This window comes from Notothenia rossii (assembly GCF_949606895.1).
Source record: "Notothenia rossii genome assembly, chromosome: 11".
In the NCBI taxonomy this organism is placed as follows: Eukaryota; Metazoa; Chordata; class Actinopteri; order Perciformes; family Nototheniidae; genus Notothenia; species Notothenia rossii.
In genome coordinates, this window is record NC_136910.1 from 21,565,568 (window position 1) to 21,589,696 (window position 24,129).

The 24,129-nt window shown below is 42.1% G+C and overlaps 2 protein-coding genes across 2 annotated transcripts; both read right to left on the bottom strand.

The window, feature by feature from the left end:
- Positions 1-1,574: 1,574 nt before the first annotated feature.
- Positions 1,575-15,425, bottom strand: LOC307025017 (uncharacterized protein). The gene is made up of 3 exons (XM_079659600.1): positions 14,687-15,425; positions 13,720-13,856; positions 1,575-3,292 (listed from the first exon to the last, which is right to left on the bottom strand). The coding sequence occupies exons 1-3, from the start codon at positions 14,744-14,746 to the stop codon at positions 2,914-2,916; spliced, it is 576 nt and encodes a 191-aa protein (XP_079515726.1). The 5' UTR covers positions 14,747-15,425; the 3' UTR covers positions 1,575-2,913.
- On the bottom strand, positions 4,993-9,401 carry LOC307025421 (uncharacterized protein). The gene is made up of 5 exons (XM_079660068.1): positions 8,567-9,401; positions 7,244-7,825; positions 6,992-7,135; positions 6,119-6,374; positions 4,993-5,992 (listed from the first exon to the last, which is right to left on the bottom strand). The coding sequence occupies exons 1-5, from the start codon at positions 9,314-9,316 to the stop codon at positions 5,331-5,333; spliced, it is 2,394 nt and encodes a 797-aa protein (XP_079516194.1). The 5' UTR covers positions 9,317-9,401; the 3' UTR covers positions 4,993-5,330.
- Positions 15,426-24,129: the final 8,704 nt, after the last annotated feature.

The following is a 24,129-nucleotide window of genomic DNA, read 5'->3' on the forward strand; positions in this document are numbered from 1 at the left end:
ATCCCCAAAGCTTTTTTCTTATTCAAAAGAAGACCTTAATCTAAAGTACTCTTTAATGTTTAAATTAAGCCTTATTGGTTTGTCTGTTTTGCACATCCTCCTATTAATATCTAATAATAAAATAATACAATTCAATAACGTGCTTTAACCACCAGGTCAGGCCCGGCGCCACGAGGGGGCAAAAGGGGGCATTGCCCCCTCAGTTGTATTCTTTGCCCCCTCACCTTGAGCATCATTCATTCATCAAAAAGTACAATAAATGTCACAATTATTCAATAATAACTTTAAATAATTATCTTCCCCAATACACGTTACTATGTTTGGATCAGATATGTGGGCGGGCAGTCAAGCAACGTGTAAAAAAAGACTCAACCCCAAGTGAGCTTGTAGTCTTAATGTTAGCGTGTGTGCTTAGCTGTAAACACAGTCGGATGGGTGACCAAAACGTCCCCGTTTTCCGGGCAAAGTCCCCTTTTTTTTGGTGGCCGGCACCCGGTTGAAACTCCCGAAAATGTTCCCGATTTTGAATGTGTGTTAAAAAACATAGAGCAAGGTGAAATAAAATGTTACATGTCGTCAGTAAAAGCAGAGTAACAGTGTTGTGCCTTTTGTAGCGTTAGCGTATTTCTTCTCCTACTACCTCTTCTTCTTCTTCTTCTTCTTCTTCAACATCTAATTCAATGTACCTGTCTGCGAGATATTGGACAAAAGAAACTCGGCTAGTAGTGTCAACTAAATCCGTAGTATTACAACAAAAATGCTTTAAACGAGGTAAGTTACATGTCTGTTCTCAATCGTCATGTGTGGGATTGAATAGTACATTAGTTTAGATTTATTGTCCCCAGGGGGACATTCATTTGCACAGCTCTGTGAAAACAATATGAAATCAACAACAAATAAGACAGGAAACTACAGATAGCACCACACATGATGGTTACTTGTTATTATTTAGGGATGCCTGTATGGATCAGGTTTTTGCCAAAGTGAGCCCTTTTACTATGATAATAATATGTTGTGTATTATATAAACCATATTGGTACAATGAGCGACATCTAGTGACGGATTTTGGAAAATTGATTTGATTTTTTCTCATGGTAGTTAGACTCTAGAGATAAACCAGGGGACTATATTTGTATTTTTAATCTGTGTCTGTCCATTTGGTGTACTATTTTATCCAATATTACATTTGGTTTATATATTAGTCACTTTCTTATGAGATGCCAGGTTTTAGGCCTTGATTTGAACTTTCAATCCTGGAAATAATTTGTCTTTAATCCTGACATGACTATAGTAGATAGTAAGTAAGTAAGTATATCTGTATAGGAAGACGAGGTAAGGGATAGAGGAGAAAAGGTTATGGTATAATTATAGAGCCTATGAATTTATAAATGCAGCCATATATCTATCAACTATATACTATCTGTTATTAAAGATCAGAGGAAAAGAACAGAATGAGAGGTAAATCCGGAATAAAAATAAAGAAGCAAAGAGACTGTAGAGCAGTGAGAAGGAAAAAAGCTTGGTGTGTCAATTCATTACATTGCCAGTATTTTTCGTTGTTGTGAAAAGAAAATCGCCCCCTCAGTCATTTCATCCTGCTTTATTATCATATAAAACACTTTTTTCAAATGACCCATTATTACAAAATATATTCAAAACTCACTATTCACTCTTCAGGTGGGTCGTGTGACTCTGGCACCTGTTCGACTTGTACCTCAATGCGAGGGCGGTTAAGAAAAAATATATCCATCCGAAATATACAATTAATCCTAGAAGTTCTGCTGTCTGTCTGCAATTTACTCGGCGCGAGTTTGGGGACTTTTCACTGTGAACGGGACGTATCAGTAATGCATGACGCAGCAGACCCAACGGCATTTTGATCTGACCGCGGCCGCGCTGATATTAAACTATGGAGTCAGATTTGGGTCAATATTCTAGCGCGCAAAACAAGCTACACACAAGCGGAAAATGTGATTTTATGTATGGAAAGCCTAAAGTGCCACCATTCACCCGTTTTTCGCGCGTACAAAGCGTGTTCTTGACGCGTCTAGAAACGCGCGTATATTCGCGCGAAAAACGCGCGTATATACGTGCGGTTTTTAATATGATAATGAGCCCCTCCTTCTGATTTCCATAGCCACTAAGTTTAAAGTGTCTGTAACCAATCAGTGAAGAGTAAAGCCAGACCAAAGCAATCTGTAGATGAAAAGTTCCTGAAGTTTTTAGGCTTTGCTGTAAATTGTATATTATTCCAGATTCAGGGGACCAAGTATTAATTTTCCTTTGAATAAATCAAACAATATAAAATATATATATATATAAAAAATACAATTGCCTTACGCTTTTCCTTAACCCTCTGGAGTATAAGGGTATTTTCTCGATATGTAGACGTCTCCTTAAATCACCTTTTAAATGTACTTCTTATGACCATTATGTTACTTATCGAAATATTCAGGACACTCTGGTCTTGCTAGAGATGCAAGTCACTCACCTTAGAGCACTGTCTTATGAGATACTTAGCTGAAAATGAGAAATCCGATTTTTGGAAAACCTAAAAACTCTTGTGAAAACACATTTACTCATCTCGTCTATTTTTTGGGGCGTTTTAGATTTGGTTTACAAAAGTAGTGAAATAATTATATGAATTACACTATAGGCCTATATAGATTAAATGAAAGGTTATTCATGTGTAAAATAGTTCCATCCCTCTGCTTTCACCACAGAAAAGTTACATCAGGACTGATTCATGACTTCATATTCCATACCAAGGTTCATGTGATGTGTACAAATACAAATTGAGCATTAGAACTTTTTTTTCAACCAACTATTTAAACTGTAAAATCTCAATATTTACAATATCAGAACTTTTTCAACCAACTATTCATTATAAATGTAAAGACAGGGGGAGCAGTGTCATGGTCTTTGTCTGTCTTCCAGGACAGGGGGTCTGGCTGCTGTGTAGGTGATGGTGCATGGGCTGCTGGTGGCTGTGTCGGAGGGAGGTAGGTGTGATTGTCCCAGGTTGATGCTGGTAGCCGTGTGGGAGGTACGTCTGCTAGGCGAGACTTCTTTGCTGGATGGGTTGATCGTGATGGCTGTGATGGAGGCCTTTGTACCGAGGTGTATCTTAATCTTGTGGCAGATGGAGATGGAGGCCACTGTAGTGATGATGGTCCTCTGGTCCTTGGTGGTGATGGCTCTGGTGAAGGCCCTTGAGCCACGGTAGATCTTGACCTGGGGGCAGGGACAAATGGAGGTTCTTGTTGCTGCTAGGCCCAGGCAGCTGTGAAATCTGAACAAATATATAGGACAATAATTACTACTAAGTTTGTTAAAATAAAGTTCAAGTGGAATGTTTCTCAAGCACAAATAACAATGCACAACTAAAAATAAAATTCTCTCTCTCTCAGGAGGAGGAGGAGGAGGAGGAGGAGGAGGAGCGTGTGAGAGATAGAAAGAGAGACATTGTTAGTATTTGGTGCTAGCTCGGAGCTAACGGAGATTAGAAGCTGTTTCAACAATAAGGAGAGGGAGAGCTCTCTCCTGTGGGACTGAGAGAGATAAGGTCAGCTCAGGGAGGTAAAGGACTATTAGATTGTAATCTTTAGTCTACGTTATCTCAGTGGGTCTCAAATGGTTTGGTCATCTTTGTAAACAACTATTTCCATATATGTAATATTAGTTGTATATAGGCCTGTCGCGATAATCGATAAATTGACTTATCGTACGATAAATAAAAATGGACTCGATAACTTTTCTGAGCTCGATAAATTGCCGTTTACATAAAGATGTGACCAGCATTTTAGCCTGGAGCACTGTGGCTGCCAGGCGCGCTGTGACGGGCGGGGCTGACACACAGCCAGGTCAGGGCACTCCGTGTGCACGTGCAGCAGCGTCGCAGCCAAATTAATAATATAGCGACAAGCGGGAGACAACATGTGACTTACTCGCGGGGAATTTAAAGTGAAATGGAATTGGTTACAAAACCTAACCACACATCTCGATTCTCCGGTGTGGCAGTATTTTGGATTCAAACCAAATCAACGAGGCGAACCTACGGACTTGAATGAGCCGGGCGGTGTGTCGCATTGGTTTAAAAAAGGTAGCGACAAAAGCAGGCAATGTGGTGGCTGTCCATTTCCAGCCGCCTCCTTGGGGATGTTTTCCCTTTGCCTGTTGTGTGGGCGTGGTGGCTGTCACTCTGGCTCCCGGCTCACCTGCTGCAATCAGCTGTTCACCCTCACACCTGATTCTCATCAGCCATCTACAACGGCATATCAGCAGAGGCTCCACAACCTGTCGGCGCCAGATCGTTGTTAAACCACAGTGGTAAACCTCCAGGCTACTCAGCATTATCAGCTACCTTATTTCTGGATGTTCTGACGCTAACGTGTTTTCTTCCTGTGCTCCAGGATCATTCTCTGACCGCCGTGTTGTCGTCACCAGCCTCCACTTCCTCGCCACTCCTGCCGGATTATCCTTCCCGCACCTTTTCAGGGTATCTGCAGGATTCATAGAGATGAATTTACTACCTTTTACTACCTTTTTTACTACCTCCACAATATTTTTTACTACCAACACGACATCAAGCAGCAGCCCTTTTTGGACTACTAATTATAAGGTATTAGTGTGACACTGTCACACCCGTCATACATATCAGGTACACTAATGTTTAATTGTGATCATTAAGTATTGTCATTGTCAATTGTGTTTTTTTTTGTAGTGTTGAGTTGACCCTTAGCCCTAATAAAGTGAGTAATAACCTTGACACTTCTTAAACACATATATCACTTAACAACCATAAATATTAATAATAAAGTGTCACATCACACACACTTACTCACAAACACGCATTCTCTCACAAACACGCATTCTCACACACACACACACACACACACACACACACACACACACACACACACACACACACACACACACACTTACTTAAGCAGTTACTGGTGCGTATTAATAATGCGTATTAATGAAAAAAAATCAAATAAATAACTTTAATGAACAATATGCTCTGAGGACTACAGCTTTCAAAGATCTGCTTCAATATAACATTCACCATATTTAAACACAATAACGTGTGTGAGGAGTGCATGTATGCACATGTCTGTGGGTGCGCCTTTGTATGGATGTTGTTGTTGTTGCAATCTACATTGTATCTAAGTGAATCATTTAAAACAATAACTGTAGGGGTGTACGTGTGTGTGTGTTTGTGTGTGCGTGTGCCTGCATTCGTCTGTGGGTGTGCCTGTGTGCAGTTGTTGCAATCTACATTGTATCTAAGAGAAACATTTAAAACAATAACTGTGAGGGGTGTACAGTCACAGAAGTCTCAGTTGTGAGGACTTATCTTCAATTATTTTCTCCAATTTGCAGAGCTCTTCTTTTTTTTCTTTCTGCCTTCTGCGAAGGGTATTGGACTTGATTATCAGTTCAGCCATTTTGGACCCAGCCTTTCCCTCAGCCTGCTCGGCCAACTTGTCCGCGTCCTTTTCCAGTGAGTGACAAACACGGCGAAGTACCTCTTCCTGTCTTCTGAGGTCCAGAAGCTCCTCCTCCACTGCCTTCCTCCTCAGAGCATGGGCAGCACTCTCTCTCTTTTTCTTTTCACTGTCAAGGTACAGTCTGTACTGGGATCTAGCTGATGAGGCAGAGGCAAGGAGCTCCTTTGTGAGGGGCACTTTCAAAACACCACCACAACTGTTGATCCTGTCACAAACTAGTCTCAGTGATTCCAGTGTGCGGTCATGGAGATTGCATGTCTCCACCTCTTTGTTCACTGAAAATCCTCTTTCCACAGTGGCTTGGCCATGGGAAAGAAGGAGGAGACTCTGGCAAAACTGCAGCAAGTCAGGGTAAGGCCTGCTGAGGGTTGTGTAGAAGAACACATCAAGGCGGTCCTTCAGTGGCTTGAAAGCCAGGAAACGTTCATCCCGTCCTTCCAGAGAGGTCAACGATTCGAACTGTTGAATGATAACATCACCTACAATATTGACAAAAACATAATCATTAATGACATTTAAGTACATTTCAAAGTAGAACACCCTTAGAACATGGCCTTCATTTGAATGACCTTCCCTGTCCCTAGACATACTGTATTTTTTCTTACCAGCTGGAATGCCACCTGTCAATCTCTTTCCCTGAAGGAATGTCTGCACTACACTCTTCATTTGCTTGATGCACCACTCCGGTTCTTGGTGGATTTGTGTGGGATCAAGGCATGCAATGTGCCTAACCATTGGAACCTTTAGGGGGGATTTGTCTTGCAATTTCATGACAACCTTAACAAGGCACTGCAAACATTCTTTCCTGAAGGTTAGCAGAGAGAGCTCCCCTATCTTGCCTCCTGGTTTGCTCTGAAGGGCCTAACAAATAGAGAACATTAATGTTCATACAAGGATATTTATTTGTCACATATATAGAGATACTTGTGTAAAACCTGTGGGGAAAAGATGTTGGTTGTCTGCTCTCTGGGTGTGTGTGTGTGTGTGTGTGTGTGTGTGTGTGTGTGTGTGTGTGTGTGTGTGTGTGTGTGTGTGTGTGTGTGTGTGTGGGTGTGGGTGTGTGTGTGTGTGTGGGTGGGTGGGTGGGTGGGGGAGTGATGGGATATGTGAGTATAGTTCAGGATGAGTTCAGGATGCATAAACATTCACTGCTATGATTGGAAATTAAACTATGACAAGTTACACATTTAAAACAATCCTAACAATTTAACCAGAGTGAGAAAGAGGTTTGGTATATCCTCATGGCTGTGGTTCAGTTTAAGCCTCAATGCCAAAGGCCTGGTGGTGAAGACCACTGAAGTTTGAAAGATAACCATTAACAACCACACAATTACGATAGCTATATTGCTTACCACAGAGGTGGTTAAATAATGCCCAATGTTACTCATTCATTTTCTACCCTAATAGTTCGAAGTAACTATTTATTTGTGCCGACAGCACATTTCATGTATGACATTGAAAGTATCTGCAGTAATTACCTTGATGGCAGATTCAGCACCCAGGCCGATGTCCACATTTTTCAGAGCCACCCAGTTCTTCTCCTCAGACACCTGGATTGTGATAAGTTGCAGTGGGCTTCGGTCCTGTATAAGTTCCCTTTTAACAAATCGCCGCAGTAAAGCCTTAAAAGAACAACAAAAACTGTTAGCAATCAAGTCACACCTGTCAACTGATACAGTTTAATCACATTCAAATAAAGACAGTTACTCTACAGGAATTACATTTCTTACCATCAGGAGTTCTTTCAGATCTTTAGCAAAAAAGGGCAGCACAGGCTCGTCGGTCTGATATTTGGTCAGGAAGGGGTTGAAGCTTCGTGCAACTGACAAGAAGAACTGGAGCTTTGGAATTATCAAATTATCATCCCGTGCTGCCAAAATGATATCATATGACGCCGTGTTTGGGTTTGTCACCTTTTTCTTCTGAACAGCATCAACATATGTTAAAAGCACAGGCCAAATGTCGACAGCTCTCTCAGCCACAGGGACATTTTCCACCCATCTGTGGCCACAGAAAGATCGGGGAAAGGTAGAAGATCCTGTGGTGGCGGTGTAATCTTCTCTACGGGCAGGAACATTGTGGAAGATGTAGTGCATAGCTCGCAACAGTTTGTCTACCTGCCATGTTGCGAATCCTGCCTTCATGGCATTGTGGAGGGTGTGCAAGCCACAACTGCCAACACTGATGAGTTGTGCATCCCCATGAAGCTCTGAATGTTCGTTCTGAAGGAGCTTCAGCAGCTTGAAGTTGACATTTGGGCCATCCATACTGACAGACAGCAGGTGTCTCAAGTTGAGTTGTGCAACACATTCCTGTGAATTGTCACAAAAAACAAAGTTTATTGAAAATTTTAATCTGTCCTGTGGTTTTTGGTTATTCATAAAATAGACAATAGATAGACAGTAAATACAGTGCCAGTAAGTATAAGTCAAACGTGTTTCCCCCTTTGTAGTACCAGTATGCATCTTTCAGAAATATTAACCAAATCCTTCATCAAAATGTGACCCTGCAAGGCGAAACCAGTCGCTTTGGTAAAATGTACAAAACTAAGTTATTGTTCTCATATGAACGGCCATAAACTAAGCTTTCCAACGATATGTATATTGAGGCTATTGCTAGAACAATCGTTAAGATAACTGTATCCAAAGTGGCATGGTTCTCCTGTCATGATAATGCTAGAAGAGGAGAAAATCACCTTTTTAAGCGGCGTTGACAAATGGTATGACTGCTAATGTGTTGCATCTTCACCGGGCTTAACAGTCAAAACGTATGTTTTTCCGTGATTTGTCCACGATATGAAATGATATGTAGACTGTATACTGTCAAATTATGCGAAAACATGAAATTCAACATTTTAACCCGGATGTTTGTTTACCGTGGATTTTCTCAAAATAGCATTGAGCGCAAAGCGACTGATATCGCCTTGCAGGGTCACAAAACACACCCGACACACACGTCGTGTAGGCTAAAGCTTAGGCTAACTATGACATAAACATTTTCAAATGGGCATATAACGACAATAAGAAAGAACAAACAAGAAAATATCAACTCACTTTAATGCTTTGCAGCAAGTCTTCAGCCCTTGCATGTCCAAGAAACTGTGACCCAAAATATGAAGACGTCACGCGGTCATCTCTCCAGAACCGAACGTGAATATCCATTTGCTTCTTCTTGGCGGACTGGTTCAGAGACTCGTCAAACATGACAACATATGGCCCAGAAGCATTGATGCTATTTATAAGAAGCTTCTTAAAATGTGGAGCAATGCCAAATCCAAGGATATACGATGTCTTATCTTTGCCACAAACAAAACTTTTGGCTATGTCGGAGTCAGTGAACATGTTTTCGAACAATTCCCCAATGCCCTCATTCGAATTGAATGAATGATGGTTAGCTGCTGTGTTCAGGCACCAGAGAACCTCAGCCCTGAGGGCTGATGTTTGTGGCGGTAACGTCTGCTGTTTGGCTATCGCAGCCGTGGTGGTGCTGGTGGCACTGGTTTGCTGCCGAGGTGGTGCGACTGTTGCTGATAAGTTGGCATGATCTGCCGCGATCTGTGTGGTGCTGCTGCTAGCATCGCAAAACAACGAAATCGGCAGCTGTCCCCCCCTCACCCGAAGCCGCTGCTGGTGTATAGCCGATCCACTGTGGGACTTGATAGCAGTAATGCCGTTCCAGGTAACATTTATAGTTTTTTTGCAGACACTGCAAAATGCTTCACGGTCATTTCCTATGACGGGTTTAAGCCAGTCTTTATATAAGGGGTCATCAACCCATAATTGCGAAAACTTGCACTTCCCCATTTCACACTAAATTTGCTCGAATTTGCTAACATCAGAAAAAGTAGACTGCAACTGTGGCAAAAGGCGGCTCTGCTAACGCCAATTGTTGGAAAAAGGCGGAAAATGTTGTAAGCGTCGCTGATAGGCTATGAAGTCCACACAGGTTACCTCTACGTCATTGCTATCAACTACGCCTCACTCAGGTCCTGTTAGCACCGTATATATTTTTAAACTACGTAGGCTAGATGAAATTCAAACATGCAGACACAAATAATAAGCAAACAATGGAAACTCATTATATATTGAGGCAGAGTTTTAAAAAAATTACTACCAAGTCAAATTGCGTTTGTTACCTTTTACTACCTTTCAAGGGCCTTAATTTGGGTAGATTCTTTTTACTACCTTTTACTACCGCGCGGACACCCTGCTTTTGTTCACTAATAAACCCTTTTTGAACACTCTGCCGTGTCCTGCGTTTGGGTCCTCTCAGATATCGTAACAGGCAATACCACGCATTTTAAACCACCTAAAACACAACCACCCCATTCCGTTTTCCCAGCTGGGAGCAAACACGGCAGCTGGAAATGGAAAGCCCCCGCCCGACAATGCAAACATGTTGGTGTTCCTTGCTCGAAAACTTAGAAAAACAGATTTGGATATGGCCTGTTGAGGCATCTGGGTCTTTAACAGTGGACTGTACACTTGACTGTTGTTTTAAGGAGGGTTTTTTTGCTCGTGAGATAATGTGTGCTCTTATTTATTTATTTATTTATATATATATATATATATATATATATATATATATATATATATATATATATATATATATATATATATATATATATATAAATAAATAAATAAATAAATATGAGCACACATTATATATATATATATATATATATATATATATATATATATATATATATATAGGCCTATATATAAATTAATTTTGTTGTATTTATTATTAGGGCCGGGACTTTAACGCGTTAATTAAGATGAATTAATTACACAAAAATTAATGCATTTTAATCGCACTTATTTTTGCACCGCGGAACGTTTCTCACTGGATGAGTTTCAGGGGTACCGATTATACTGGAGCACCAACTAACGTTCATGACTTCAGACAACAACAAACCACAGTGAACAATAGTCAAACATGAACGAAGAAGCTGATGAGACCGCTTTGGTTGGCCCCGTGGATGGGACATTTTGTTTTAAAAAACGGACGGATGGAAGCGTCAATAAGAGCACGGTTGTCTGCAAATTATGCAAAAAGGAATTCGCATATCACCGCAGCACATCAAGCCTCAAGTATCACCTCAATGCAAAACATATAGCAGCTAGCGTGGATGTTAGCCCGACTCGGAGTACAAGGACCCACACCCAATTCGCGTTGATCAAACAGTGGCCTATGCAACAGAGAGATTTTATTTTTCATCAGGATATTGGAAGAATAGGAGGGATTGAGGTCAATCACTGGCACTTTTTTATTTTATTTTAAATGGTACACTTTATGTTGAACTATTTATTACGTTGTTGGTGCAACTGGCACTTTATGTTGAACTGTTTATTGTTTTGGCCAAGGTTATTGAGAGAGTTGGACTGAAATTGATTAGATTTTTTAAATCAACTGTTGGTAAATCAACAAAGTCTGTTATGGCCTCTGAAGCAACAGCGAGATGTTTTCTAATAGTCAGGGTTTCCAATGTTCTGAATGTACTTGAAAGTATTGTGTTTTACTTAAAAAACAAAGTGTTATAGTTTACAGAAGGTCTACCTACCTATAGGCTACCTGAATCTCTGAAATGTACTATATTCCTAAATATGCTATTGCTACACTTTATCAGGGTGTCCGCGGGGTCTTAAAAAGTATTAAAAGTTGATAAATCAATTTAGCGAAAATTAAGGCTATTAAAAAGTATTAAAAAGTATTAAACGGCATTTTCCAAGGTATTAAGAAGGTTCACAGCAACGACAACATGAAACACCCTTTAATTTACTGAAACGACATGTCGGGAAACCCCACAAGGCGGCCCCATGCATACCGCGCCGTAAAATGCTGCTTATTATTTGCCTTGCTCCGCTCTGTGTGTGTGTGGGGGGGGGGGGATAAACGACTACGGTAACGGGTCCGAAGGTGGGTAGACCGGCATACGCAACGCTCTGGGGGTCCAACGGCTCCGTGTGTGCCCTATATGATAATTTTCTGATAACGATGAAAGAGCCCGCCTCCCTCTCCCCACGTCTCCTATTGCTGCTGGGCTGTCAGAAGAGGGGGAGAAAAAGAGAGGCAGTCACCGTTTATTAAATATTATTATATTATTATACAGAGAACAGAGTCGTTATCAATTTGTTTTAAAGCTCAATAAATAACAAAGAAGACCTCTGACCGGCACTTTCCTAATTTTGTACGGAAGATTTAAACTTTAACGGACATGTTGACCGGCGGAACATTTTTTTTACGGAAACTGCCGCACGGTCCCCTCGTTCCTTGGAAGAGGCGGAGAGGTGGGTGTTTTTCATCTGCTGGTGGACTACCTGAGAGATACAGCAGAAGAACACGCCGTCCACCGCGGAGAATAAACAGAAGGGCAACCATGGCAACCATGCTCCGGGGTCTTCTTCGCTGCTTTCGGTGTATTTTGTGCGGCAGCAGCGCCACTCACAGGCCTGACATATGTACTACATCGTTTCCAGTATTTCCAGTGGTCTAGTGTGAACGGACACGTTAATGAATCGAATGCGTGTGAACGGAAGCCTTTTTTGCGCTTGCGTATGCGTTTTACCGTGTGGGGCCGGGGTCTAAGCCAAACTATATCCGGTCACAGAGATCTGCTATTTTAAAGTAAAGTCAACACATATAGACCCTAAATATAGTCTATATTAAGAACGAGAAAAGTCTTAACATATATATCCTTTTTTGTAAACATATGACAAATGTGTGAGGGTGATGACGTCAGAGCTTCGTCTTATGTGCCAGGGCTTAGCCCCGGACAGCCCCAGCCTAATTTAACCCCTGGGTATTTGTGAGGGAGCTCCTATATGGCATTACCCCGCTGAAGCTCACCAAAGTTTAACATATTTCATAGTTCAAAGTTTTGTCAATTGTTTTGTTTATTGGTCAAATACTGGTTTCTAATGTTTTCTGAGGAGTTTTACTGGAATGAAAGAGCACAGAGTCTACAGAAGCAAAAAAGCAGCATACTGCATTAAACCTGACCTTCACAGAGAGGTTGAAGTTCCTGTGGAAAGGAGGCTTCAGTAGTCTGTCTGCACTCTGTTTAGTTTTGCTATCTTACAATCAATATAGTAAATGTGAGGTAAAGTGTGTTGCCAATGTAACCGGTTAGAACTCAAAGTTGCGATGAGGTCTTGAAATGTATGGAAAGGGTCTTAAAAAAGGTCTTAAAAGGTATTACATTTGACCTCAGGATTCCTGCATATACCCTGTTTATGGCAAAAATTGCACTTTTCTGTTGGTCTTGGTTAAGTACCACCTTGAAAAAAATAAACAATGTTTTGTTGCTTAAGCTTATGTATTCAGTCATTATTCAATGGTATACTAAAATCCATGTGAAAAAATTGCTTCTCACTGTTCTCAGGTCAAATATTTATGTGATTAAAAATGCGATTAATTTCGATTAATTAATTACAAAGCCTCTAATTAATTAGATTAATTTTTTTAATCGAGTCCCGGCCCTATTTATTATATATCATTTATATATTTTTATATTATTTCACATTTCATTTGCAATGTTGAATGTTCAATAAAAAGTTATGTTTGAAAGGATGGACTTGAATTATTATTATATATTTTCATTATGTCTAAAATGGTCTTAAAACGGTGCCGACAATATTATCGTTTATCGCAATAATTTCCAGAAACATTTATCCTCCAACACAATTAATTATCGTGACAGGCCTAGTTGTATATAAAATGAGTTAATAAATCATTCCACTGTGCAATAGGTCAGTACAAAATAAAAAACACAGTTTGAAAGGGGAGTGATTAGTAAAATATGCATAAATAAAAAGAAAGAAGGCAGACTAGGTAAGATAAAGATAGGAGTTGATCAAATATGTGTTATTGCTTGTGAGCATATTCTGATGGATTTTTGATGATTGAAATATATACTAGTAGCCCCCCTAGAGGATGTGAGGTCATCACAAATAAAACAGGTATACATGGATAGGATACTAGATAAGTGTGCACACTCATTATATACACACTACACATTTTTCTTGGATTTGTTAACACTATAATCCCTAATATATTTGTAGAAAGGCAGGAAATGGAATTAAATTGAGAAAATGTTTCATTGCGGAGGACCCCCTGTTTTGTGTCCCCCCCACTTCTAAAACCAAAGTTACACCCTTACACCCACACAATGCAAGTACACTATTACTGTAATATTTACATTTACCTATCTTCAAATGGATCCTTGTTGCTGTATTCTTCTTCTTCAGAAGAGTAGAAGCCTCCAGGTTCTGATGCTGCTCCATCTCCACTGCTACTAGTGTTACAAGTCCGCTGCGCAGAGCTGGTAATCAGATAATAAGCCTGTTGATCAGGAGAAAATAATGAAGCAGAGGGAAAGTTACTGCCGTTAATGTGGTCGTTCTAGCCAGAATGTATTAAATATATTAATAAATTCACTTACAAATGATATCTGTTTTCTCTATTTATCTAATAATTCTTTGTGTAACCGGTCTGGATTGACGCCAGATGTATCTCTGCGTTGTGTTGAATGAAAACGACTTCCTTCTTGCCAACCAAGTTTATTATCTGTGCAAACAGAATATAGTGACGGCAGGAAATGGCTTCACCAGCTTTCTACCTCAATACTTCGCCTCAGTGAGGCCTGAAGCTAACTGAGAATGTAATCATACATCTAGCAAATCAAAATAACCGTATGACATATTTGTCTCTAAACAAAAATGGACGTAAATCCACATGCCATATGACTTTCATGAAGGATTAAAGCCTTTTTCATTTACAGTATATAATACAGTGATAACAGATAACACACAACCCGGTTGACTGTACTCACTTTAACATGGCTATGTTGTACAGGCACAATATTAGCATAGCATTAGCGCTTTAGCATTTAAATAATATGAACAATTATGACCTCAGACCAGCATTTGACATATTTATACAAACAGAATAAACTTGAAATGTAAGCCAGACTAGTGCACGGGAGTCATACACATGGTAAGTAGAGCCCTACGTTATTCAGGGATCAACAGCCTGTGCTAAAGAAGCTAGCGGACGCCATTAGCCACACTCTACTGGCGTAGCTCACAGAATGACATTAAACTACACATAAAACAGTTTCAAACACACTTCTTAGATCGAAATATGACATAATCTGTGTAAACACTACTAACCTGTTGAACAGGAGAAATAAATGAAGCAGCGGGAAAGTTGCTGCCATGTGTCTGGTCCATGGTCTGGTCGTTCCATGGATGTATAATCGTTCTTCTTCTTCTTCTTCTCTCGGTTTTTGGGCGGATTGCAAACAACTTTAAGGTGCATACCGCCCGCCCCCTACTGTACAAGAGTGTGTCTCATCATATCATCCTATCACCACTTGTGGAATTATAACACTGTGTTTACGGTGTTTTAAATTATTCCAATCAATCCTTTTTCACTCAAATACTTAAGAATGGCCTTCCCGATAGCTCTTACCCCCTCACCTTCTGTTCCCAGTATCCCCATCAGGCTCCACTCCCTTCCTGCCTCTCTGACCCTGTCTCTTAGTTTTCCCCTCTCTGTTTTGTACATGTTGCAGTGTAATATGATATGTTCCACATTTTCTTTAACTCCACAGTTCCTACACTTGTCACTGTTACTTACTGTTACTTTTCCCCATGACATAGAGTAACATTCAATGCTGTGTGATCCAGTCTGAGTCTATCATGATTTCCTCCATTCCGTTTCTTTCTTTATAAATATTAATTGTGATTTTCTTTTGAACTGCCTTTCTGGTCTTTCTCCCACCTTTTCTGCCAGATCTCCATCCCTTTTTTCTTAATTAGTGCTTACTTCTCCTTTTCCAAGTTGAACTGGTAATGTTATTTCCTTTCGTAGTGCACGTTTTGCTCATTTGTCAGCACACTCGTTCCCTTTCACCCCCTCATGTGCAGGCACCCAGCAGAACTGAAGATCTATACCGCCTCTCATGGGCGCGGGAAGGGGGGTGCTGAGGGCGCTGCAGCACCCCCTAGCGGCAGGCAGGGGGTGCGGAGCTCCCCTGTCTGAATTATTATTTGACGGTTATTGCTGCTCCCGCTGTGCATAATCTGTGTAATATGTAGCCAATAAATTCCACATTGTTGGTAAAATAATATTTTGGCCTGCCCCAAATGTTTTTTCTGTAGCCCCGGACAATTCTACCTCAATAATATAATACATTAACCGTGCTTTACGTGAACCTCATCAAGACACTAGAAAGGACGGCAGGACTGTAATTTCCCGTGTTCAGTGAATGCAACAGAGGCAAGACACCAGACCAATCAGAGAGTTGCATGGAAATAAAAGTGTGCTTGTGTCATTCAAGCTCGCGGCTCTGTGTGTGTGCGGAAATAGCGCATTTAGTGTGTGTGAGAGAGGGGGAGAGAGAGGGACCGGTGCCAGCAGCAGGGACCGTGTTGTTAGCATCTGGTTAGCTAGCTGCACTAACGGACATACGGAGCTGTTTGTTCCACAACAAGCTGGAGGAGAGCTCTCCTCTCAGACTGAGGGGCTCAGGTGAGCTAAAGGACTCTCTGAGTGTTTAGATAGTTAACTTTAGTCTAAGTTATCTCAGTGGGTCTCAAACGGTTTGGTCAAAAATTATTCAAAAGATTATTTCCGCGGCACACCCTCACATGATCATTATAGTTATAAAAAAAATAAGAGAATAAAGGAAAAACAGTTATGAAATACTATATGGCAGTAAAACAAGAATACAGTTTGAAAGGGGAGTGATTTGTAAAATATCCATAAAGAAAAAGAACATCTGCTTACAGTTGTGTTTCATCTGGGTGTTGAGAGATGTATCCATAGATCTCTTAATGTTGCTCTCAAAGTGCACCAGATTGTTGCTTTTAACTTCAATATTTAAAAAAAATCTTCCCGGGGGAGCATCCCCCCGGACCCCCCTAGAGGAGGTGAGGTCCGCTCCCCTCTCGTAAAAAATAGCACTTTACCCCTGCCTATATGCCGTGAGCTGATTATCGAGCCTTCATTGTAACAGTCGCGGGTTTACTGTGTGTTTGCGTGTGGGGAGTTTTTTTGTGCGTGCTCTATGGTGCCCGTAATACTGTTCACTGGAGTCCAGCACCTCAGCACCCCCACTCAAAATACCTTCCCGCGCCTCTGCCGCCTCTGTGAAGACTTAACAAGCTATGATTAAGTTCTATGAGTAATTCTTCTCTGACAGTTGTTGTTGACTGTATGCTTTTTAAAATGGATAATGAATCTTTGCATATCAACACCCTATCTGGTCTGACCTCTTCAACCCACTGCAATCCTATTATTACAGCCAGCATTTCTGCTGTATACACTGATAATTGATCAGACGCTCTTTTTGAAATCGATATTTTAAAGTCTGGGATATATATACCAACTCCAACAGACTCTTCCTTGTTCTTAGAACCATCTGTGTATATTTTGAGGTATTTGTGATAATTATTGACTTAATTGCACCTATACACAACCGTAACGCTTTATATTGTAATCTATCCATTTTTAGTAATGACGTTTTTGCTGCTGCTGCATATATTATACACCCGTAATCCAGAGTTGTCCTCATAATTGCCCCATAGATGTAAATTAGTGCCTGTTTGTCTGCCCCCCGTCACATCTTGCCATCGCTCTTAATAAATTCAAAACTTTTTGGGATTTTGTTTCCAAATGTTTAATATGGGTTTTCCATGTACATTTACTATCTAACCATAGCCCCAGATATTTAAATTCATTGACCTCATTCATCGGCTTTCCATATGATGTAAGCTTCTCAGTCTCCATCTTGCGTTTATTTGTATATTTCATGAAGCAAGATGTGCTTGCTGACAGTTTGAAACCCGAGTTGTATGACCACTTCTCCACTTCCTTTATAGCTTTGCCTATCTTCTCAAACACATATGGAACATTTCTTCCCCTTATCCATATGTCCCCGTCATCTGCATACAACGCAGATTTGATGCATCTGTCCAACTTAGTCAATGTCATTTATCATAATGTTAAATAATATTGGGCTGATTGAACTCCCTTGGGGAATACCATTTTCTATATTGAACTCTTTCTAAACCTCTGCCCCTACTTGAACTTGTTACTGCCACTGTTACTGTTACCTGTCACTTAATTTGATGAGTAACCCATCCCTCCACATAGAGTCATAAGCCTTTTCAATGTCAAAATATACTATTGCCATAATCTCTTTCATTTTCAGTGTCTTTACACTGTATTCCCACCTCATTGCTCACTCTAACCAAAGCATATTGTGGATCTTCCTTTGCGAAAACCACTCTGAAAATTACTCAGTAACCCTCTTTGTTCTAAGACATGTGATAGTCTATATGTCATCTTCTCCATCCATTTACACAAGTGTGATGTTAATGCTATGGGTCTATAGTTACTGAATACCTTGTTTTGTTCTTCAATAGCTCTGCTACATTCCTCATTCCACCACGGCACCACTTTCCTCCGCTCTGTTGTTATTTTTGATATAGTTGTATTTGCTGCTTCTTTAATTTGCATTGTGATTTGATTTGAGCACTCCTCTATACTTCCTTCTAATGCTAACAATTGTGCTGACTCCTTACAGCAAAGTCTACATTTCTGTCTGCTTTACCAAAGCACCATCTGGTAAATACACTCCCTTCCTGTCTATATACGTTTGTGTTGATGATAGTGAAAACTGGGTAATGATCACTTCCTATGGTACAGTCACTTTTACATTCCATTCACACAATTTAACTAAACTATCCGTCACAAGTGTGAGGTCCAAACATGATTGTGTCCCCCTATTCGTGTCTATTCTTGTTTTTTGTCCATCATTAAGGCAAAACAGTGATCTTTCCTCTAACATTTGTTCTACAACATCCCCATTACTGTCTGTCTGAATGCTTCCCCATAGGCTGTTGTGAGCATTAAAATCACCACACCACACTTCCCTTCTATGACTCGTCCCTGCTATTGTCTGTAAAGTTTCAATGTGAAGATTTTTACACGGGTTATAGAAATGTACAAGCTTTATGCTTCCTTCTTTCATTGGGCTGCAAATTTCTACTATGACACATTCCTTGTCTTCAGGGGATGGAACTATGCTATTGAGTAGTACATGTGTTTATAGGTCCTGCCCTCTGGTCATACACACCAGGGATTTTGGGCCCCATGAAAATATATCACATTGGGCCCCACCACCAGGCCCAGGCCACGCCAACCAAGCACAATTGCTTTAACCACACCTCCAGAACCCAATCGACTCATTTATGCTTTAAATAACTACCTGTACAGGCTTGCATCTATCTTGTAGTCCAAAACTAACTGCACAATATTTACTGACACTGAGCTGTGAAAATATAACACTTATGGGGGGACAGGGCTGCTGAGCCTAGATATGGATCTGTTTGTCCTGGCACCAGGGGGAGGGACAACTGATTCTGCATGATAGCTGTCTAACAGAAGTTAAATCCATTTCTCACTTATTCTGACAATCTACTTAACCCAAAATAAAAGAACCCAATAAAAAGAGTTGTTAAATAATAGAGAAGTCACGTTGTAATATGAAGTCACGTTGTAATAACAATAACTAATCTAACTAACTAACTAACCAACCTCTCTCGTTCAGATTAATATTGTCGGGTGTTCTTTTTCTGCTTTGCCAAAGGCCATTGTGTCAAGTGTCCCATTTGGGTTGCCGTATGTAGTTGTCCATCTCGCACATGCGCAGTACAGATCGGGCAGGGTGGCAGATCATGTGGGCAGATCGGTTAGTGACAGAGGTAACCGTCGTAACCAGCAGACTTCATCCGGTTTTATCCAGCCTTTGACACTTGGAAAACGAGCACATTTGATACTGGTAAGGATAAACTAATGTTTATATATATATATATAATATAATTTCACATACCGAAACGTTAACGCTTGTCTGAGTATATCTTCCGTTGACTCTGGCTGTGACGTAACGGCCCGTCTACACTACAGGCATCAACAAATCTTGAAGCTGGGCGTTAGTTGGGTCCAGGACCTCAATCCCGTGACCATTCTCTGGCTAACATGTTTTGACGATTGATTTGACATCTATGGACCTTTTAGAAAAAATGTAGAAACACGGTCCCTCGAAGATTTGCCGGCATTTTTTGCTAGGGGGCCAAATCCACAATGGCCGCCGGCGCCATCTTGAAAAATTTACTTTTGAACCAGAGCACCTACAATCAAGTGTAAATACACTTTTTGCACTGAATCTACCATGGGGAAACCGATTCTGACATCAGTTTGACGATAAAATGTAGTTTTGACCAAAATATCCAAGATGGCCACCAGCGCCATCTGAAAAAGTAACTTTTGAACCCCATCACCTACAATCAAGTGTAAATACACTTTTTGCACTGATTTGACCATGGGGATTCCGATTCTGACATCATTTTGACGTTATAACATCATTTTTACCCAGATATCCAAGATGGCTTCCATATGCTGGAGTGAAAAGTAACATAAAATGAAAGCGAAGGCACCACTCGACCGAGAGCTTTTAATCAAGAATGAGCATTATATATATACGAATAATTATACTCATTGTGTATTGTACATTCAATTATACATTGTACATTTAGCTAATTGTGTCTTATTTTTATATATTTCCAGAGACAGAGTTATCAGCATATGAACAGCTAGGACGATGTCAAAAGTTCCATGTGTTCTTCAGTGTGGAGGGTTTTGCGATAAAGCCGCCGGTGCCATTTCTGCAGCTGTGTGGGCCAATCTTGAACAGAAGGCGCTGTTATGGAGTGGTCTGGACAAGTTCGGGACCGTCCATTCAACCGTGGATTGTGGTAAAGGTCACAGTGGACAATGTGTCCATGATACGTGTAGGTTCACCCTATCAAGCGCGAAGAAACTGGAGCAGGCCATCGAAAGAAAGAAGAAACAAGAGGTTGAATGCCAAGCTCAGTCATCATCTGTGTCTGATGTTCCTTCTCCAACTGCACCTCCAGCAGCCAAACGACTGCGATCTACTCTAGGGGCGATACACGATAAAACCAAATGTGTTTGGTGTTGCAAGGCGGAGACGACCAAGCACCCAGAATCAAAGCTGAATCTCATTTCATATGATCATGCATGGGCGGCCTTTAAGAGTCATACAGTGGCCCTGTACGATCCGGTGATGCGTGACAGAATAAACTGCCTGATTGATTCTGCAGGTGATCAACCCTACGCACTTGAGATTAGATATCACCATAAATGCTGGTTGAAACATGTTCGTACATATCAGAAGATGACTGATGACGACAAGCTACCACTCATGAACAATGTAAGTCTGCGCGAAGCTCAGACCATCTTCTTCGACCATATCAGATTTATTATCTTTGAGGAACATGAGCTACGGTCACTGCAAAGCCTCCTCCGAGACTACAGCTCGATCGTGTCTCGGTATGGCTTCCAAACATCTGGAGTCAAGTCTTCCTACATAAAAGACATCGTGATCCGGGAATTTGAGGACAAGATTGGATTCCATTCCTGCCCTCAGAAGAACAATAGTGACCTAGTTTATGACACATCTGGGTGTGGTTCATATGTCGAAGCAGCGCTATCCTCCATTGGTGTTAGCAGTGAGCAGCTGGTGCACAATGTGGCCGCCCGACTGCAGGCTGATATCAAGGCAGTACAACTCGTCCCGTGGCCGCCGAGAGTTGATGAGCTTGAGGAGGAAGAAGAGCTCTCCCCTCTCATGGTACAGCTGCTATCGTCTTTGCGGGGCAAGAAGGAGTTATCTGTCTCCCAGCACACTCTCTCTCACGTCAATCATCACGCAGTATGTCACAAAGCGACCAACTACTACCACCATCAATGCCACAGTCACCCTTCATGGTATAACTCGTAGCAAGGAGCTTGTCGACTCCTTTCACAAGCTTGGAATAGGTATAAGCTACCCCAATGTGCTCCTGCTGCGAGATATCTGGGCTATGCATGACCTTGAACGATGCGCAGTGTGCCCCAACGAGATCGCGGAGGGGAAGCCCAGTGTTAGCATTATCGACAACGATGACTTCCACAACGACACGCTGACGGGAGGGGGCACTGCACACCGTACTAATTGGATGTTCCTGCAGCGTGTCGAAAATCGTGTGCAGGATGAGGTCGAGACAAACATCCCGGACGACCAGGATGTGGATGCACGTATCAAAGATGCCAAGACTGTTTCCAAAGCATTGATAGAGAAAGTATCCGAGCTGCAGGCAGTTAAACCATACAAGACCATCCAGCGTGGTGAGCCTCCCATCCGCCCAGAGCCTGATGCTGCCTCATCAAGTACAGATGCTCAGCGCAAGCGGAGCATTATTCATGAACTTGCTCGTACTGACGAGAATGGCGACCGCCCTGATGCACACAATCAAACTATACCAACGTATAATGGGTTCCATGCTTGTTTGAATGTGGATACAGACAGGAGCAAGGCATATTACCACATGTCATACAGTCAGGCGCCGAACAAATCCGTTGTGAATGACGTCATGGACAAGCTGTCTACTATTATCATCACTAAACACATGCCATTCGCATTCTTGGTGGGAGATCATCCTGTATATGTCCTCATAACCCAGCTGAAGGCCGAGAACTCTGTGAAGTACCACAAGATCATTCCTTTCCTGGGCCCCTTCCACACACAATGCGTCATGATGTCCTCAATATACAAGAGGTACAAGGGTAGCGAATTGGGAAAGATTCTCGTGGCCGGGGGAGTTATCGCTGAGGGCTCCGTCGATCGAGTGCTGCAAGGCAAGCATTACAAGAGAGGACTACGCTGTTTGCGGCTCATGTATGAGGCGCTCATGAATCAGCTGGTGAAGAAGAAGCTCATTGCAGACTTGTCTGCTGAGACGAGGGATAACCTGGAGCTATTGAGAGATATGAGCATCTCCCCAGAAACCCGCGCTGCTGCCTATGTAGAACTGGAGGAGGACGCCGAACTCACGGACCTCATCACAACGCTCTTCACTGATGTGGAGGATAGTAACATGGCAGAATACTGGATCGATTTCCTGACCATGACAGATGCTTTAATGCAGAATGTGCATGCGGTCCATGCATGTAACTGGAACGAGTACGTCAGCTCTCTTCGCGCCATGATGCCATGGATGGTAGCGTATGACAACAATAGGTATGGTAGGTGGTTGCCGGACTTCTGGGCAATGCTGACATCTCTTCCTTCTGATCAGGTCGACTTCCTGCGTACCGACTTCACACAGTCCATCACAGGCAACCCCTACTCCAACATGGCATGGGACATGTGGATCGAGTGCACCATGAACAAGGGGAGCAAAATGAAATCTGGCTGGCTCTCCATCCTTCAGAATGAAAAGCAGCTGATGGTACACTCCAGAAATGTGAACAACGTGGCCAAGATCCGGGCAGCTCACAATGCCCTCGCCAACCGAAAACCAGCCAAGAGGAAGCACGTGGAATGTGGCCCAAAACGTATGCGAGTAGATGAGCAGTGTGTACAGGATCTAATTGCTTGCATGCAACAGTTCGACTCCTTCCCGTTTGACCCAGCATCACCCATACTCCGCACATTACAATCAGCCATGCCTGCAACTGATGAGCTCGTTGCAGACTTCAACTCAGCCCTTGCTGCAGGAGAGGAGAAGTTAACCCGCTTCTTGCGAGAAAGGGTCTTCACTAAGGATACCTCCATCTACGCATCCGTCCCTTTGAGCAAACGCTTGACCTTTGCGAAGGGAACGGACACCACGACGAAGCCCGGGGAGGACCTCAAGGCTAAAGCTGCGCAGATGGAACAGGATGCGCTCAAGGCGGTGATCAACTTGGTTGAGGTCAGCCAACTAGTCGAACTCGATGAGTTGTTCGAGCATCGTGTCGTTGCAGAATATGTACCCATATTCAACTGCAATGGAACATACCGAAAGACACAAAAGAGTAAACTCTCTCTACAGGTCATAAATCTACTGGAACCCTACATCTCCATCGTCCACATGGGGATGATCTGGCGGATGGCAACTCCTTCAACAGAAGATCGACAAAAGCAAGATGGCACACCCTACAAGTGGTCGGACTATGTGGAGAAGCTTACAACCATCATCCTCTCCCGACATGGATACGCTACACGTATCATCTGCGTGAATGACCCGTATGATGCAGCATTCTCGACTAAAGATGACGAGCGGGACATGAGGGTGCAGGGCCAGGCACATATCCCTAACACTTATATGAAATTGGGCGATCCCTTCCCCTCTGCTGTATCATTCAAGACGCTGCTGTGTAGCAGTAGCAACAAGGGGCGGATGCAAGCACTGATATGCAGCTACCTAACCGACGTAGCACAGAGAGTCAACCAAGAGATTGTGTACTCCGTTGGCTCCCGCTGTACGAACTTGTCAACCGAGCAACCAATGCAGGACTATAGCTTCGATCAGTCGGAGGCTGATACTATATTATTCTCAACGTACGCACTGCTGCGGGAGTCAGGCTGTAATGACCCGGTTGTGATTGATACAGCTGATACCGATGCCTATGTAGCGGCAGCATTTCTCTTGCATCAGCTACCCGGTATGCTCTGCATCAAGAGAAAACAGGATATGGTCTCCTGTAGTGGCCTGGTTAC

Coding starts and splice junctions, on each gene's coding strand:
- LOC307025421 (XM_079660068.1), bottom strand. CDS start 9,316: ATGGGGAAGTGCAAGTTTTCGCAATTATGGGTTGATGACCCCTTATAT. Junction 7,826..8,566: donor ACTTGCTGCAAAGCATTAAA/GTGAGTTGATAT, acceptor GACAATTCACAG/GAATGTGTTGCACAACTCAA. Junction 7,136..7,243: donor ATCTGAAAGAACTCCTGATG/GTAAGAAATGTA, acceptor TGTTCTTTTAAG/GCTTTACTGCGGCGATTTGT.
- LOC307025017 (XM_079659600.1), bottom strand. CDS start 14,746: ATGGACCAGACACATGGCAGCAACTTTCCCGCTGCTTCATTTATTTCT. Junction 13,857..14,686: donor TTATTTCTCCTGTTCAACAG/GTTAGTAGTGTT, acceptor CCTGATCAACAG/GCTTATTATCTGATTACCAG. Junction 3,293..13,719: donor AAGGATCCATTTGAAGATAG/GTAAATGTAAAT, acceptor ATATTTGTTCAG/ATTTCACAGCTGCCTGGGCC.